A 15325-nucleotide genomic window follows, 5' to 3' on the forward strand; every position below is an offset into this window, starting at 1 on the left:
AAAAAATTAAAAGCTAATTTGAAATTGAACATTAATTATAATTATATTCAAAATGAATAACAATCAGAATTAAGTATGAAAGCAAACATTAAGCCGTTTAACCTAGAGTGGCCATATAGTCACATTCAGCGCTCCCGCCTACGATGGCGATTAGTTCACCCAGCCAAATACAATGTGACCAATTTAAATTTGCGTTAAAATTGAGTTGGCTGAGATGAGTCAGCAGTATAAAATCAGCAATCGCATTTGGAGCAGATGACGACGATGATGGTGACAATTGAGACTAAGGATCAGCTTCCGAGTGAGCATCTTGTGGGGGGCGATGCTTAGGGACGCGAGACTTTTTCCCCGGCGCCGGCAGAGGAGACGCACCCGCGGCACGGGTGCAGCGCGATGGCGAGGGGGTGCGACACCCGGGCGATCACCGTGTGCTCGGTGCCTTCCAGGCTCATGGAGGCGATGAGCTGCCCCTTGAAGTCGCTGTAGAAGAGGCGCCGGCTCACCCAGTCGAACGCCAAGTCCTCGCGCGAGCTCTCCACTGGCGGCCCCGGCGGGATGGGGGTGAGGGGGCGAGAGCACGGGGGGTCAGCGAGAGTGCCCCGGCATTAAAGGTCGCTGCCGACCGCGAACGGTGCTGTGGACACGCAATCATCACATTTGTGTCGCCTTTTGAACAAAGGCATTGTGAATGGCTCGGGGGAAAGGGCACCGCGGTGGCGAGATGTTAACTACCTCGCCTGGTGTGCAGGAGGTCGTGGGTTCGATACCGACCCTGACGTCTGCTGTATATTTAGAATTTGCATGTTCTCGTGGTCGTGTGGATTTTTTCTTTCCACATTTAGAATCATGCATTTAGAGTATTTGGTTGATGTAAATTTCCACGTGATAAGCCACTTCGTTGAGCAACCATTTGTGGCCAGGTTGCTTCTTAAAAAGAGCTGTGCATCTCAGTGGGCCTTACCTTTAAATAGTTTAGTTTAAATATATATCTGAGAAATGCGCCTGAAATCCAATTAACCATGCCAAAATCACAAAGACAAAGATCCCTGTATAGCCTGTATAGGCTTTCGGGACAAGTGCTGTAAGCGAGCACATAAGAAGGCCGGCACGGTGCACGAGCCGGCGTAGCGGCCGGTACCACGCCCACGCCCGCACCCACGCACTGGAGGTGATGTTGGTGATGTCGGGGGCCGTCCCGTCCGCGCCGGCCAGGTCGAATCGCGCCAGCCCCACGTGGCCGTGGCCGAGGCTGTGCGTGAAGTACACCCTCCCCGCGGAGGCGTCGGCGTCCAGCCCCACGGTGGCCAGCCCGGCCGCCACGGGGCCGAACGGCGGCGGGCGCCGCCCGTCCGGGTCCGGGTCCAGGCCGAGCGAGTGCACGCCGCCCTCCTCCAGCGCCAGCAGCAGCAGCTCCCCGTCCAGCGACGTCGCGCACGTCACGCCGTCCGCCGCCAGCCGCCCGCTGGCGCACGCGCAACGCCGCTCCCACGCGCCGCCCGGCATCGCGAAGCAGAGCTGGGAGCAGCCCCCGGGGTCGGGTTCGTGCTCGCCAGCAACGCTGCTGATGTTGCCGGCGCCACCGCCGCCGCTGCTGTTGCCGTGGTCGAGCGGGCGGCAGGGGTTGGGGTGGTCGGGCTGCACCAGTGCGTGGAACACGGCGAGGCCGCTCAGCTCGCTCAGCTCATCGCGGATCACCTCCGCCTGCGCGTCTCCCTCCGACGGTTCTTTGCTAGTCTGCCGTGGGAGGGGGGGGGGGGTGGGCGGCACGAGGATTTCCGTTCGGCGCCGAGGCACTTGAAACGGTTCAATAACGCGGCAGGATTGTCACGGTCAAGGTCGGGCAAACCAGCGACCCTTTGGCTCGGTCCGCCGCGATCGAGGAGCGCCGCCGGTTCTCACCCGCAGCACCTTGCGCAGGTTGCGGTCCAGCCACAGCAGCCGGTCCCCGACGACGGCGACGGCCCAGGGCGCGGGGTAGCGGCTGCCCCTCCGCACGGTGGCACGGCCCAGCCCGTCGGGCCCCACGCGCCCGATCTCGTCGGCGCCCGGGTCGGCCCAGTAGACGAGGCCGCTGGCGGCGTCCACCGCCAGGCCGCGCGGCGCCACCAGCCCGTCGGCGAGCAGCGAGCGCCGCTCGGCGCCGTCCAGCAGCGAGCGTTCCAGGAGGCGCGCGCCGGGACCGCCCGACAGCCAGTAGAGGCGGCGCGCCCGCGGGTCCACGGCCAGCTCCGCCGGCTCCTGCCCGCGTGCGCGCAGCAGCACGGCGCGGAACGGCGTGCCCACGCGCAGCACCTCCAGCAGCGTCTCGGCGTGGAACGCGTTGCTGAAGTAGAGGTTGCCTGCGGAGACGGGGAGAGCGGAGGCCGGGGCGGGGGGTGGCGATGACGGTGCGGGGTCGGTGGCGTCACGCGGTGCTCAGTCAGCGCCTTGGTGACACGACTCGTAGGTGAAATGTCAATTGATCGTCGCAAATCCACAAATGTTACTTTGATCTCTTTCCAAACCTCACCACTTTTGCGTCTGCCACTGCTGCATAGGGTTTTGAGCCTTATTGAGAGTGGTTCGCTCAAGTCACCGAATCACAGTTCGTGCAGACGAAACATACCATCTGTGAACAGGATAGCCGTTCTGTAAACAGCGCAGGTAGTGTCCGAGGCTGGACTGACTCACCAGACAGCCAGTCCAGGGCGATGCCGCGGATCCCCTGGGCGCCGACACCCGTGGCGACGACGTCCTCCAGCGCCGAGCCGTCCCTCTCGATCCTCCGGATGCCGCCGTGGCCCCCGGCGGGTCCGTCCGCCCAGTAGACGCGTCCTCCCCGCACGTCCACCGCCACCGCCACCACGTCGCGCCCTGGGCGGAGGCCGCGCGCGCGTCGCTCGCGGCTCGCGGGGCGGCTCCGGCGCGCGCGAGAAAACAACGTGGGACGTCCCCCCCCCACCCCCGCCGACGGCCGCGTCTCCCGCTCACCTGCTCCGCCGACGGGCACCACGGCCTCCCCGTGGGTCGTCCCGTCGAGGTCGAAGCCCCGGATGCCCGAGCGCTGGGCCACGACCGCGAAGGAGTCGTGCGCGAGGCAGGCGCGCCCGCCCGCCGCCAGCCGGAAGCCGTGCGTGCACGCGCACGCCCGCGCGCCGCCCGGCACGGGCAGGCACAGCTGCTGGCAGCCGCCGTTCGGGGAGGCGCCGCTGCCGCCGCCGCCGCCGCAGCCGTTGGTGCCGCCCGCCGAGTCTGCGCGGGTGACAGCGGTCGTTGCTCGGACAATGCCCGTTCGTTTTTGCGCCCATTCATACGGAATAAGGTACCTGGGAGAAGGAGGTCCGATTAGGAACCCGAGCACACCGGGCCCCCTATGGTGGGCAGCCAGTCCGAGATTTAAAACCAGGCCCCGGAAGGACGGCTCGTGGCGGAAGTTGGATTACATTCACCCGACGGGTTCCTTACCCCGCCGAGAGAGCGCTGGGCGAGCGAGCGGCGCGAGGGGGAGGAAGCGAGGATCGTTCAGCCTCGCCGTTGGCTGCCACGCGGCGACCGGCGGCAGCCAGGATCGTTCCCAGGGGAGGCTCGCCGTGGGGCGCTCGACACGTACCGTCGCGGTGGTGAACCCTCAGGCCGCGCAGCCCGGCCAGGTTGGCTCTCACGACGACGGCCTGCGACCCGCGTCCCGCGATCCCGTCCACACGCTCCACCGCCTCGAAGTCGGAGTCGGCGTAGTAGAGGAGCCCGGCGTGCACGGCGAGGCCGCGCGGACGCGACAGCCCCGACACGCGCACGACGCGGCCCGTGCCGGACACGCTGCCGCTCTCTATCTGGGGGCGGTGGCGGGAGGGTGTGGGGGGGAAGCGCAGGTGGCACGGCGCCGGTGAAACAGGCCGGCACGAACGTGCCTCCGCGCGTCCTCGTGGGGCGACAGCGGTGTCTGCGACGAGTGCGGTTCGTTTTTTGTTTGGGTGGTACTGCCCCCCACTGCTTCTGTACATCTAACTGAAACGCGGTCGCATTTAGACGCTGCGTGCATCCACATTGTCTTGGATTGTAATGCCCGCCGAGAGTCGGGGCAGCGAGCCGGGGCAGCGAGCCGGGGCTGTGCGTGTCCTGGGAGGGGTTCCGGCTCACCACGCCGCGCCCCACCACGGTCCAGTACAGCGTCTGCGCCCCCACATCGAGAGCCAGCTGCTCCACGCGGCTCAGCTCGGAGGAGAAGAGCGTGCGGGCGTGCGAGCCGTCCATGTGCGCGCTTGCAATCTTGGGGGCGGCCCCGCTGTCCGTGCCCTGGTCTGACCAGTAGAGCATCCTGCGCAGGGCAGCCAGTACGCACGCAACAACACACGCAAGTACAAAGATCCCCCATATCGCCTTTTACAGACCGTTAGCGAGCAACTATGAATGTTGGCACGGCGCACGAGTGTGTGGACAACACCTCACCCGGCTGCCTCCTCGGTGCTGATGTTTACACACCGTACCACGTACTCATTTAAGGCTGAGTCGAACTAGAGGAGACCCAGGACCAATTCAGATATCCCACCAATACTATGGGTTATGAGCGGGCATAGAACGCGGGTCGTCTGATTCGTAGCGCAATGCGCCAACCACTGCGCCACCGCTCCCCGCGCACACAATTTACGGGAAGTATTCGTACTTGTGCACAGACGCACAACTACGCGCGGAACGCGCACGCACAAACGCAACGCGCACGCTCGCCTGCGCCGGGCAATTCGCTGCACCGGCACCGGCATCTCCTGCGCGAGCAGACGGGGGACCGAGCGCCGTACGAACCCCCGCGCCGGGTCCACGGCGATGCCGACGGGGCGGCCGGTGCCCGCGGCGTCGCCGGTGCTGGTGATGAGCGTTCGCCGGTAGCGCTGGGCCCCGTCCAGCCGCATCACCTGAAGGGAGACCCCGCACGGCTTCCGTCACAAACACCGGCGCGGAAAACGCAGCGCGACAAGTTATCGGAGGTTTCTTTGGCACGTCAAACTTAACGTCACACCAATGCAGGCCACACTCGTGCTCAGCTAAGTAATTTTTACGGTCTTAATCAAAAACTTTTTCTTTCCAAATGTGGTGCCAGCGTGATGTCATGAGAGGCAGAATCCACATGGAACCTCTGGCAGAGCGGTGTATCACCCCGTGTTTCAGAGAATGGCCTACCGTGGGAGCCAAAATATTATCCGTACGGCCGATGTTGATCTAGAGCAGGGGTGGGGAACGTCCGCCCCACGGGCCGTACAAGGCCCGCGAAATAATTTAGTCTCTGGCCCTGCCGAGGCAACCGCAGGCGGGACTCAAAATTCAATAAAGCTAGGAGCAAACCTGGAAAAGCAGTTGCGAGTAGCAACATCGTCAATACTGGCTAACATCATCACACGCCTCGCCAAAGAGAAGCAGCTCCAGCCATCGCATTAGGGGCGAGTTAATTAAATGTTTGACCAAATATAACAGCCTAATTTTTAAGTTGATAATTTTGTATGGCCCGCTAATGATGTTGTTAATATCCAAATGGCCCTTGGCAGAAAAAAGGTTCCCCACCTCTGATATAGAGCAACAACCATATAAATCTGAAATGCGGGGGAAGGAACAGACCAAACATACATCGACATTGTTGGGAGTAGTCGAGTGGTGAATCACCGCTCTGATGATGCCTCCTCCTGCGTGTTTGTGATCAAACATTGAGCTTTGTGACACGCCCCATTGTTCTGTTCCTCGTGACCACAGTCGCGCATCGGAGAGTCGTTCATGTTCCATTTGCGCATCAAGGGACCGTATCTGCTGCCACGGTGGACGTGGTTTAGGGGTTGTGCTTCTTAGATCCCTTACGTGGCTCAGTCAATGTCCACATCTCTACGAGTGGGGCCGGTCATCATGGCAGTGCTGCAGGGCCCGGGGGGAGGGAGGGGTGCACCTCTATTGAGAGGCCCTGCGTGTTGGTGAAGTACAAGTTCCGTGAGATCCGGTCCAGGGCGAGGGCGGCAGGAACGCCCAGCGCTGCGGCCGGAGCGAACTCGGCGCGCTCCGTGCCATCCGTGCGCACGCGCTGAATCGAACCCTGCGGGTAAATAAGACGAAGACGTAAGATGACCCCCGTATAGCCTGCACAGGCTGTTAGGGCAAGCGCTGAGAGCGAAGGCCGGCATGGCGCATGAGGGGTTTGGTGGCGAGCACCACCCATGGCCGTCCTTGGCTCCCCAGTGCTGATGTTTACACACGGCACGAAGCCGTGTTGACCGAGGAGAGGAGAGACCCGGGGCCGGTTCTGATTTTTGTCACCGATGTTAGCCGTGTTCGGAAATCGAACTCGGGTTGCCCGGTTTATAGCGCAGTGCGATAACCACTGCAACGTCACTCTTCACTGAAACACACATTCGCAGACGACCAACAACAGCCGCCATTCTCCACAAAGATGCACTTTGAAGCGTTGGAGGCTAACAGACACACAGACACGCAGACGCACAGACACGCAGACTCGCAGACACGCACAGCAGTTGTGATTCGGCCGTTTCCCTACCTACTCGTGAATGTGATGGTCACTGTTAAGGAATCTCACCTGGCCTAGTGGAGGGAATCTCCGACCGATTTATTTAGCCAACGCTTTTACACAGAGCACCAGATACACGGGGGAAATAAAAAGGTAAATAAATACAGGTGTAGTTTGTCGACGTTATACACTGTCTGGATGGACGTCAGCTCCACATAGCCACAGCACCACGTGACAGCCTCCTCCTCCTCCCACAGCACGTGCCGGGCAACAACCAGTCCGCCCGGCACGACCTGACGGACTTCACAGCCGGAGACGATGTGCGCCACGGTCTCCTGCTCTGACCCACGGACCGTGAAGAGACAGCACCCGCGGTGGGCACAACTCACCGAGGTCTCTGCCCAGTAGAGGAAGCCTTCTCTCTCATCAAAATCCACGTCCAGGGCGCCGTGCAGGCCCGAGATGGGCACCATGGCGTCATTGGTCTTCACGGAGGGGTCGAGCGGCACCCCGAAGATCACGCGCTCTCGCACCACCATGAGGAAGGGCTGCTCATCTGGAGCACACACGGGGACGGCCAACGTGCAGCTCGAGTGGCCCTCTTGGATTCGCGCTGCGTCATCGCACAGCACGGTCGAGCCACGTCAGAGCATCGGTCTTCCGCCGTGTCTCTCTCGCTCCTGTTGCCCTGCACCACAGCTCACGGTGGAACTCTCCCCGCTGTAGCAGCGCGAGTCACAGCTTCCTCCTCTCTATCCCAAGAAGGAGGAACGGCACTGCTGAGTCTTGCCTGTCCTGGAGTTCAATCTCAACCCTGACGCCTGCGTGTTCTCCCCGTGGTCGTGTGAATTTTTCTTCGGGTTCTACGGTTTTTCCCTCCATATTTAGAAACAGGCATTTAGAGTATTTGACTGCTATGAATTTACACGTGATAAGCCACTACTTTGAGCTACAATTTGTGATCACCAGGTCGCTTCTGACAAAGAGCCACATGCAGCTCGGTGGGCCTTATCTGGTAACATAAAAAATAGTTTAGTTTTAATTTCCCCGTGCCAGCCCCCACCGTCTGGAACACGACCATTATCGTCGCCGCTGCTTTGCATTCACAGCCCATCTCTTCTTAAAGGCCCCCAACAACTCTCCCTCCTGGCTTTTTAAAGTGACACCGAGCTTGGCTCTGTGCCCCAGAGTTACGATCATTCACGTCTGTGAAATACTGTGCGAGTTACAAATCGCAATTTTGATCCCACGGTGGCAGCGCCGTGCGTTCTAACATCGTGGCAAGGGTGCGGCGTCACATCGCAGGATCGCCGCGTGGTGTGTGTGTGTGTGTCGCGGCGTCACAGCGCGGCGTTTGAGCAAGCGCTGCTACCCTTGGTGCAGGCATGAGCGTCCGTGGCGAGGGACCACCCCGAGGGGCAGGCGCAGGAGAAGAAGTACGGCCGCATGGAGGAGAGGAGGCACAGGTGGCTGCACGGGCTGTTGGCGCACGGGTTCCAGGCTGCGTACACGCACGCAGCAACGCACGTACGCCGGTCAGCACACGAACAACGTTTCCCGAAACCACGGCCGGGTAATCAGTAATCTGTTTGTCGAGCCAGTCCTGGAATTTGTTGATCCTTTCCCAGCCCCACGGATGCTGAGGTTTTGCCACATGTGTGTGGTGGTCCACCTCCAGGAGCGACTTTGCAGGGAAAATGCCCAGTGGCCAGGTATTCCAGGCCAACAACATTGCCCACAACGCTGCACACGCAGCCTCAGTAGACGGTGGTTAATGACGCGTGTACACATTTGTGTGTGTGGCGGCGGTGCGGTGGTTAACGCGCTGTGCTTTGAACCCAGCGACCCACGTTCAATTCCCACTCACGAGTATTTGAACCAATTCTGGGCCTCCCCTAGGCAGACTTAGCCTTGTACCTGGTGCGGTGTGTAAAAATCAGCACCGGGGAAGACAAAGGCGTCCGGGGCGTGGTGCTGGCCACCCATGCCCTCGTGTGCCACGTCAGCCTTGACAGGTGCTCGCGAACAGCACTTGCCCCCTACAGCATATTAGAAGGCTATATGGGGGATCTTTGTCTTAGTTTTTTTTCTGGGTGCTGTGCGTGGCAGCAACAGGGGCGGGCGGGCGAGGGCTCACCCAGGAGCTGCCGGACCAAGTGGGGACGGTTCACCCGAGGCTTGCCGGACTGGGTGGGAGGGTTCACCCGCGGGTTGCCGGACTGGGTGGGAGGGTTCACCCAGGGGTTACCGGACTGGGTGGGAGGGTTCACCCGGGGGTTGCCGGACTGGGTGGGAGGGTTCACCCGGGGGTTGCCGGACTGGGTGGGAGGGCTCACCCGGGGGTTGCCGGACTGGATGGGAGGGTTCACCCGGGGGTTGCCGGACTGGGTGGGAGGGTTCACCCGGGGGTTGCCGGACTGGGTGGGAGGGTTCACCCGGGGGTTACCGGACTGGGTGGGAGGGTTCACCCGGGGGTTGCCGGACTGGGTGGGAGGGTTCACCCGGGGGTTGCTGGACTGGGTGGGAGGGTTCACCCAGGGGTTGCCGGACTGGGTGGGAGGGCTCACCCGGGGGTTGCCGGACTGGGTGCACTACCACGGCCGCCAGCGGCTGCTCCAGCCCCTCCAGGACGACGCTGCTGTTGGTGCCGTGCCAGCGGTTGGCACGCACCACGCGACCCGTGTGCCGCTCCGTCCAGTAGACCCAGTCCTCGAACACCGCCAGAGCATGCGGGTGCTGCAGCAGCTGCAGAACGTCGCCAGTTACCAAATGTCATCATCATCATCATCGCCATCGTTATGATTAACTTCGTCATAATCGCTGCCTCGTAGTTTCATCAATATACAGTCACAAGCAATACGAGTCGTGGGGTGTCATCACTCACAGCTATTTGTGATGTTCACCAAATTCAATTTAGTTCTGCGCCATACCGATTCTCAAACAAGCGCTTTGTGTTATTTCTAAACCGGTGCTTTTTGTTATTTTCCGGGTCATATTCCTAACGTGCTACCAGCTTCGTATGACGAGGTGAAGCCATTTCCATGGCAACTCACATGGGAAGCGATGCCAATACCACGAACCTACCTCTGAGCTCCACTCCTGCCCACAACAGTTGAAGCACTTTCTCATCCTCTCACCTTCTCACCCTCTCCCCTTCTCACCCGTCTCACCCTCTCCCCTTCTCACCCGTCTCACCCTCTCACCGTCTCACCTTCTCACCCTCTCCCCTTCTCACCCTCTCACCCTCTCACCTTCTCACCCTCTCACCCTCTCACCGTCTCACCGTCTCCCCTTCTCACCCTCTCACCGTCTCACCCTCTCACCGTCTCACCCCACTCCCCTTCTCACCCTCTCACCGTCTCACCCGCTCACCTTCTCACCCTCTCACCGTCTCCCCTTCTCACCCTCTCACCCTCTCCCCTTCTCACCGTCTCACCGTCTCACCCTCTCACGGCCGAGCGCAGCCAAACTTGACGACTATTTTGTGCGTGCGCAGTCATCGGTGACGGGGCCTGGTGCGTCCACTCAGCGGGCTCGAGAGCTCACGTGAGGTGGCCCAGAGTCCCGGCCGGGAGTTTGGCTGGCTCAGTGTCTCAGGCACGGCGTTAACCGTCGCAGCCATGGGGCCGCGATCAGAATCAGAACCCTGATTTATACCGGAGGAATCCGATGAGCTGTAGACGCTGATTTTCATAGATGTCCAGGATTTTGCGGACGTCCGGTATATCTCGCGGGCGGCGCGGAGCGACTCACGTGGTCCCCGGCGAGGATCTGCCGGCGGTGCTCGCCGTTGAAGTCGCACGAGTCGAGCGAGTCGAGGTAGGCGTCGGCGAAGTAGAGCGTGTCCGTGGCGTAGTCGAGCGCCAGCCCGTTGGGCCAGTAGAGCTTGTGCGACACGAGCACGCGGCGGAAGCGGCCGTCCATGCTGGCGCGCTCGATGCTCGGCCGTCGGCCCCAGTCCGACCAGAACACGAGGCGTGACCTGCGGACGCGGGGGAACAACAGAGACGACGACGGTTCCCCAGTGCGACCTCGGAGAACGTCGGGCCGAGCGGAGCCAGCGGGCGCCCGTCGGGGACGGGAGGAGCGGCCGCGCGGGTGGCGCGCGGAGGGCGGGCGACGGATCTCACTGGTTCCGCGGGTCGAGCACGAGGCCCCGCGGGCTCGTGATGTTGTCGCTGAGCAGCGTCGCTCGGTGGGAGCCGTCGAGCCGCGCCACCTGCAGCGACTCCAGCACGCTGTCCGCCCAGTACAGGTTCCCCGCCACCCAGTCCACGGCCACGCCCTCCACGCCCACCACTCCGCCCCCCAGCACCTGCGGCCACCACCACCACCACCACCGTTAACGCCACCACCACCATCACCGTTAACGCCACCACCACCACCACCGTTAACGCCACCACCACCACCACCGTTAACGCCACCACCACCACCGTTAACGCCACCACCACCGTTAACGCCACCACCCCCGTTAACGCCACCACCACCGTTAACGCCACCACCACCATTAACGTCACCACCACCACCACTGTTAACGGCACCACCACCATTAACGCCACCACCACCACCAACAACGTTAAAACCACCACCACCACCATTAACGCCACCACCACCGTTAACGCCAACAACATCACCATCACCACCACCGTCATCGCTACTACCACCACCACCGCCACCATGGTCACCAACACCACCGCCGCATGCGAGGAGTGTGAGTGGGGGCCGCACCAGCGTGCGGTTGTGAGTCGACAGCGAGGAGCTCCACAGCTGCCCGGCGACCGAGTCGGCCCAGAAGAGACGACCCGAGGCCCAGTGGACGTCCAGGCCGACCAGGCCGGCCGCGCCGTCCACCAGCGTCTGCAGCGTCGGCGCCACCGAGCCCAGCTCCAACTCCAGCACCGCGTGCCGCGTGGACACCAGCAGAAGCGCCGGCTCGGGACCTGCCGGCACGGGCGAAGGACACCACCGCGACCGCCACCATCACCGCCGCCATCGCTGATCGACGCTCGTCCACGGGGCGATGAACGAGCGACGCGATCGAGCAGAGCGGCGAAGTCGCTGTCGGGCCGCGTGCCTCGCTGCAACTTCGATTATTTTTGATGATGACGATGAAGATTCCAAGTGGTGTCGTACAGCCTGTGTACCACGATAGAGGTGGCTGGGCAGAGATACTGAGCTGGCACCGCTGAGACCCTGGGATTTCCCTCGTCAGGCGCAGCGAGTTCTCCTCACGGTCACCAATGATTGGACTCCCTTACAATCGCATGAAAAAAATGTTAAATTAAATTTTACGTTTCACTTAAAATTGGCTCATTGCGTCTGAGAGAAGGGGGTTCCTGTGACACGTGGGGGGGGGGGTACGCTGCTCACGTGACTGCAGAGTTGTTGGCTGGGAGGATGGGACACGAAACACGGCGCTCCCCCCGACCAGTGCGTAAATGCTCAATAGTAATCTTGACTTAAAGCTTTCGTGACAGCAGAAAATATTAGTTTTCTATCTACGTGACTTCACCGAAAGACCCAAAGAGTATTCTCAATAGTAATGACAAATGACGTTTACAAAGCACCTCGCTGCTTACATGAATAAATCCGCTGCTGCCCGACGGGACGAACAGCTGAAGATGTGCAGGCGCTAATGCCGAAAACCGAGAGCACGAGAGAACGGACGTGCGTCGAGGCAGGGTTGATACTTTCGCCGTTGTCCCCGGATGACGAACAACACCGGGCACGGCTCTCGCTCACACGGCCGGGGGGAGCAGGGCAGCAGATGGCACGGGCACTCAGCGTGTATTTTACCGGTTGAGGCACACCGAGCTACTCGGCTCTTGTTCAGAAGCGACCTCGCCACAAGCGACGGCCCAACAAAGTGACCCATCACGGTGGACATTTATAACAGCCACATACTCTAAACGGAGGACCCCGAGGAAAATCCACGCGGCCACGGGGAGAGAGACACGCAAACTCCAAATAAACAGCAGGCGCCAGGTTTGGGATCGAACCCACGACCCCCTGTATACCAGGCGAGGTAGTTAACATCTCCTCGCCACCGTAGCGCCGCGACACCGAGGCGTCCGCGTCCCGTCACGGGCCACGCCTGCCGAGAGGCGTCCGCACGTCTGGCAGTGTCCCGTGCTCACCCGTGGCCTTGCAGGAGCGCCCGTCGGGCTCCAGGGCGTAGCCCGGCTCACAGTGGCAGCGGAACGACCTGCGCTGGTTGACGCAGCGCTGGCTGCAGGCGCCGGGCGTCTTGCACTCGTCCTCGTCCGCGCACGTCTTGCCGTCGTTGAGCAGGCGCAGGCCCGGCGCGCAGGTGCACTGCGCGCCGAACGGGCCCTGCACGCAGACGTCCGAGCAGCCGCCGGAGCTCACGGCGCAGTCGTCGCGGTCTGCGAGGGCGTACGCACGCGGCGCCGGCTGTGGTCATCGCTTTCCTGTAACCTCACGTCGGGATATTGATGTCACGACCGCTTTAACTCTGGCAGTCCCGATGGGTTAATACTTTCATTGGCGGGGGATATACTTCTCACACAATATTTCCCAGATCATCGGTAGACCGGAGAATGCACGCGGTATACTGGATGTGGTGTGCCGGCTCATCAAAATATTTTTGAAAGTCACTGGCCAGGACAGACCCGGCTGCAATGAAGCCCTGCACATCAGCCCATCTTCATGCACAATCACTTTCCATTTCGCTCAATAACCTCACTCACGTTGGCGACGCAGGGCATCAGTGCCGGATTATTCTAGTAGCACAAGTAGCTACATATGCTACGGGACCCACACTTTCAAGGGCCCCGCGCTAAACGCTTTCAAGCCATCAATTCCGGTTCAGTGATTCTGCACTTGCTCTATTACTATAGTACTATACCGCCTTCAACTTTTATGAACGACTGGGTGTTTAATGTTAGCGATTTGTCGTATTATCTGGCTGTATAGCAAATGAAAAAAATACAATGACTTTACTATGCAAGTAAAAAAAATATTGTTTTAATATTTTTTTTTTTAATTTAGGGCCCTTGTATAACATATGCTGCAGGCACCGCACTAGCTTCATCCGGCACTGCTGAACATCGTAAAATGGCAGTGGACTCGGAAAGATGCCGGATAGCTCTGGCTGCAGGCTGCTGCGGCTCACATTTGCACTGCTGCTGCTGCTTCTGTTTTTACTGCTGCAGTTACTGTTGCCGCTCTCACTGTCGCTGTGACTGCTGCTGCTTCTGTTTTTACTGCTGCAGTTACTGTTGCCGCTCTCACTACCGCTGTCACTGCTGCTGCTGTCACTGCTGCTGTCACTGCTGCTGCTGTCACTGCTGCTGTCACTGCTGGGGCTGTCACTGCTGTTGCTGTCACTGCTGTTGCTGTCACTGCTGCTGCTGTCACTGCTGTTGCTGTCACTGCTGTGGCTGTCACTGCTGGGGCTGTCACTGCTGGGGCTGTCACTGCCGCTGTCACTGCTGCTGCTGTCACTGCTGCTGTCACTGCTGCTGTCACTGCTGCTGCTGTCACTGCTGCTGCTGTCACTGCTGCTGATGTCACTGCTGCTGCTGTCACTGCTGCTGTCACTGCTGCTGCTGTCACTGCTGCTGCTGTCACTGCTGCTGTCACTGCTGCTGCTGCTGTCACTGCTGCTGTCACTGCTGGGGCTGTCACTGCTGCTGCTGTCACTGCTTCTGCTGTCACTGCTGCTGTCACTGCTGCTGCTGTCACTGCTGGGGCTGTCACTGCTGCTGCTGTCACTGCTTCTGCTGTCACTGCTGCTGTCACTGCTGCTGCTGTCACTGCTGCTGTCACTGCTGCTGCTGTCACTGCTGCTGCTGTCACTGCTGCTATCACTGTTGCTGCTGTCACTGCTGCTGTCACTGCTGCTGCTGTCACTGCTGCTGCTTAACCCTGCTGCTCTCGCTGCTGCTGCTGCTCTCGCCGCCGCCGTCACGGCCGCGCGCCGGAACACTCACTGCACAGCGGGGACTCGTCGGCCCCGTCGGGGCAGTCCTCCTTGCCGTCGCACAGCCGCTCGTGCGCCACGCACACCCGCTGCCCGGGGCAGGCCCACTGGCGCTCGGCGGGGCAGGCGAAGGCCGGCGCGGGGCAGCCGCGCTCGTCGCTCCCGTCGCGGCAGTCGCGGTCGCCGTCGCAGCGCCACGCGGCCGACACGCACCGCCCGTCGTCGCAGCGGAACGAGGCCCCCGGGGGGGCCCCGTCGCCGGCGGGGTCGCCGCCCGAGGACGCCGGCGGGCAGGCGGGGGGCGGGGGGCAGCCGGCGTGCTCGTCCGAGCCGTCGTCGCAGTCGGCGTGGCCGTCGCACTCCCACTCGCCCGGGAGGCAGAAGCCGTCCGCCCGGCACTGGAACTCGGCGCGGAGGCACCGGCCCGGCTCGCGCGTCGCTGCCGCGTGCGTGCGGTCGTCCGGTGTTGTGCGCGTGCGTTGGGGCGCGTGCGGCGTGCGAGCGTGTCACGTGTTGGGGCGCGTGCGATGTGAATGTGACGTGGTGCGTGCGTGCGGCGTTGGTGTGTGTGCGCGTAGTGGCCGCGAGCGGGAGAAGCTCACTGTTAACTTAGCGAGCGAAAGCAAACGCAGTCCACGAAGCGGATAGCTCCTTCATCCACGATTCCTCCTCTCACACAGGTCACCAGCTCAGTGGCCTCCGCCAACAGACACCGCGGCTGTCGACATTCTTGTGCGTAGACAACGCTATTTCGCGCACGTGATTGCGCATGAACATTCTTGCGTAGACAACAGTGTGGGTGAAAGGAATTCGTGCATGGAGGCGCTATCGTGTACACGGCAACAGGGTGAACGTTACTGCGCGTGGACGTTATTACGTGTGAATGTTGTCGCGAGTGACCATTG

General features: G+C 61.2%; 1 protein-coding gene across 3 annotated transcripts in view; it reads right to left on the reverse strand.

Moving 5' to 3' along the window:
* Positions 1–15325, reverse strand: part of LOC116941090 (low-density lipoprotein receptor-related protein 2-like) — an 83870-nt gene that overhangs the window by 32084 nt on the left and 36461 nt on the right. For all 3 annotated transcript variants that reach the window (XM_076066052.1, XM_076066053.1, XM_032951713.2), the window contains exons 25-41: positions 14431–14859; positions 12613–12861; positions 11204–11415; positions 10606–10790; positions 10229–10457; positions 9043–9220; positions 7848–7976; positions 6865–7031; positions 5903–6046; positions 4777–4886; positions 4117–4294; positions 3590–3809; positions 2971–3231; positions 2671–2853; positions 1900–2339; positions 1164–1734; positions 373–538 (exon numbers count right to left, since the gene is read on the reverse strand). In XM_076066052.1, coding sequence (XP_075922167.1) covers positions 373–538; positions 1164–1734; positions 1900–2339; positions 2671–2853; positions 2971–3231; positions 3590–3809; positions 4117–4294; positions 4777–4886; positions 5903–6046; positions 6865–7031; positions 7848–7976; positions 9043–9220; positions 10229–10457; positions 10606–10790; positions 11204–11415; positions 12613–12861; positions 14431–14859 — 4051 coding nt within the window. The remainder of the gene's footprint in view (positions 1–372; positions 539–1163; positions 1735–1899; positions 2340–2670; positions 2854–2970; positions 3232–3589; positions 3810–4116; positions 4295–4776; positions 4887–5902; positions 6047–6864; positions 7032–7847; positions 7977–9042; positions 9221–10228; positions 10458–10605; positions 10791–11203; positions 11416–12612; positions 12862–14430; positions 14860–15325) is intronic.

Source organism: Petromyzon marinus, chromosome 10, assembly GCF_048934315.1.
Source record: "Petromyzon marinus isolate PM22_M1 ecotype Great Lakes invasive population chromosome 10, UKy_Petmar_22M1.pri1.0, whole genome shotgun sequence".
Lineage (NCBI taxonomy): Eukaryota > Metazoa > Chordata > Hyperoartia > Petromyzontiformes > Petromyzontidae > Petromyzon > Petromyzon marinus.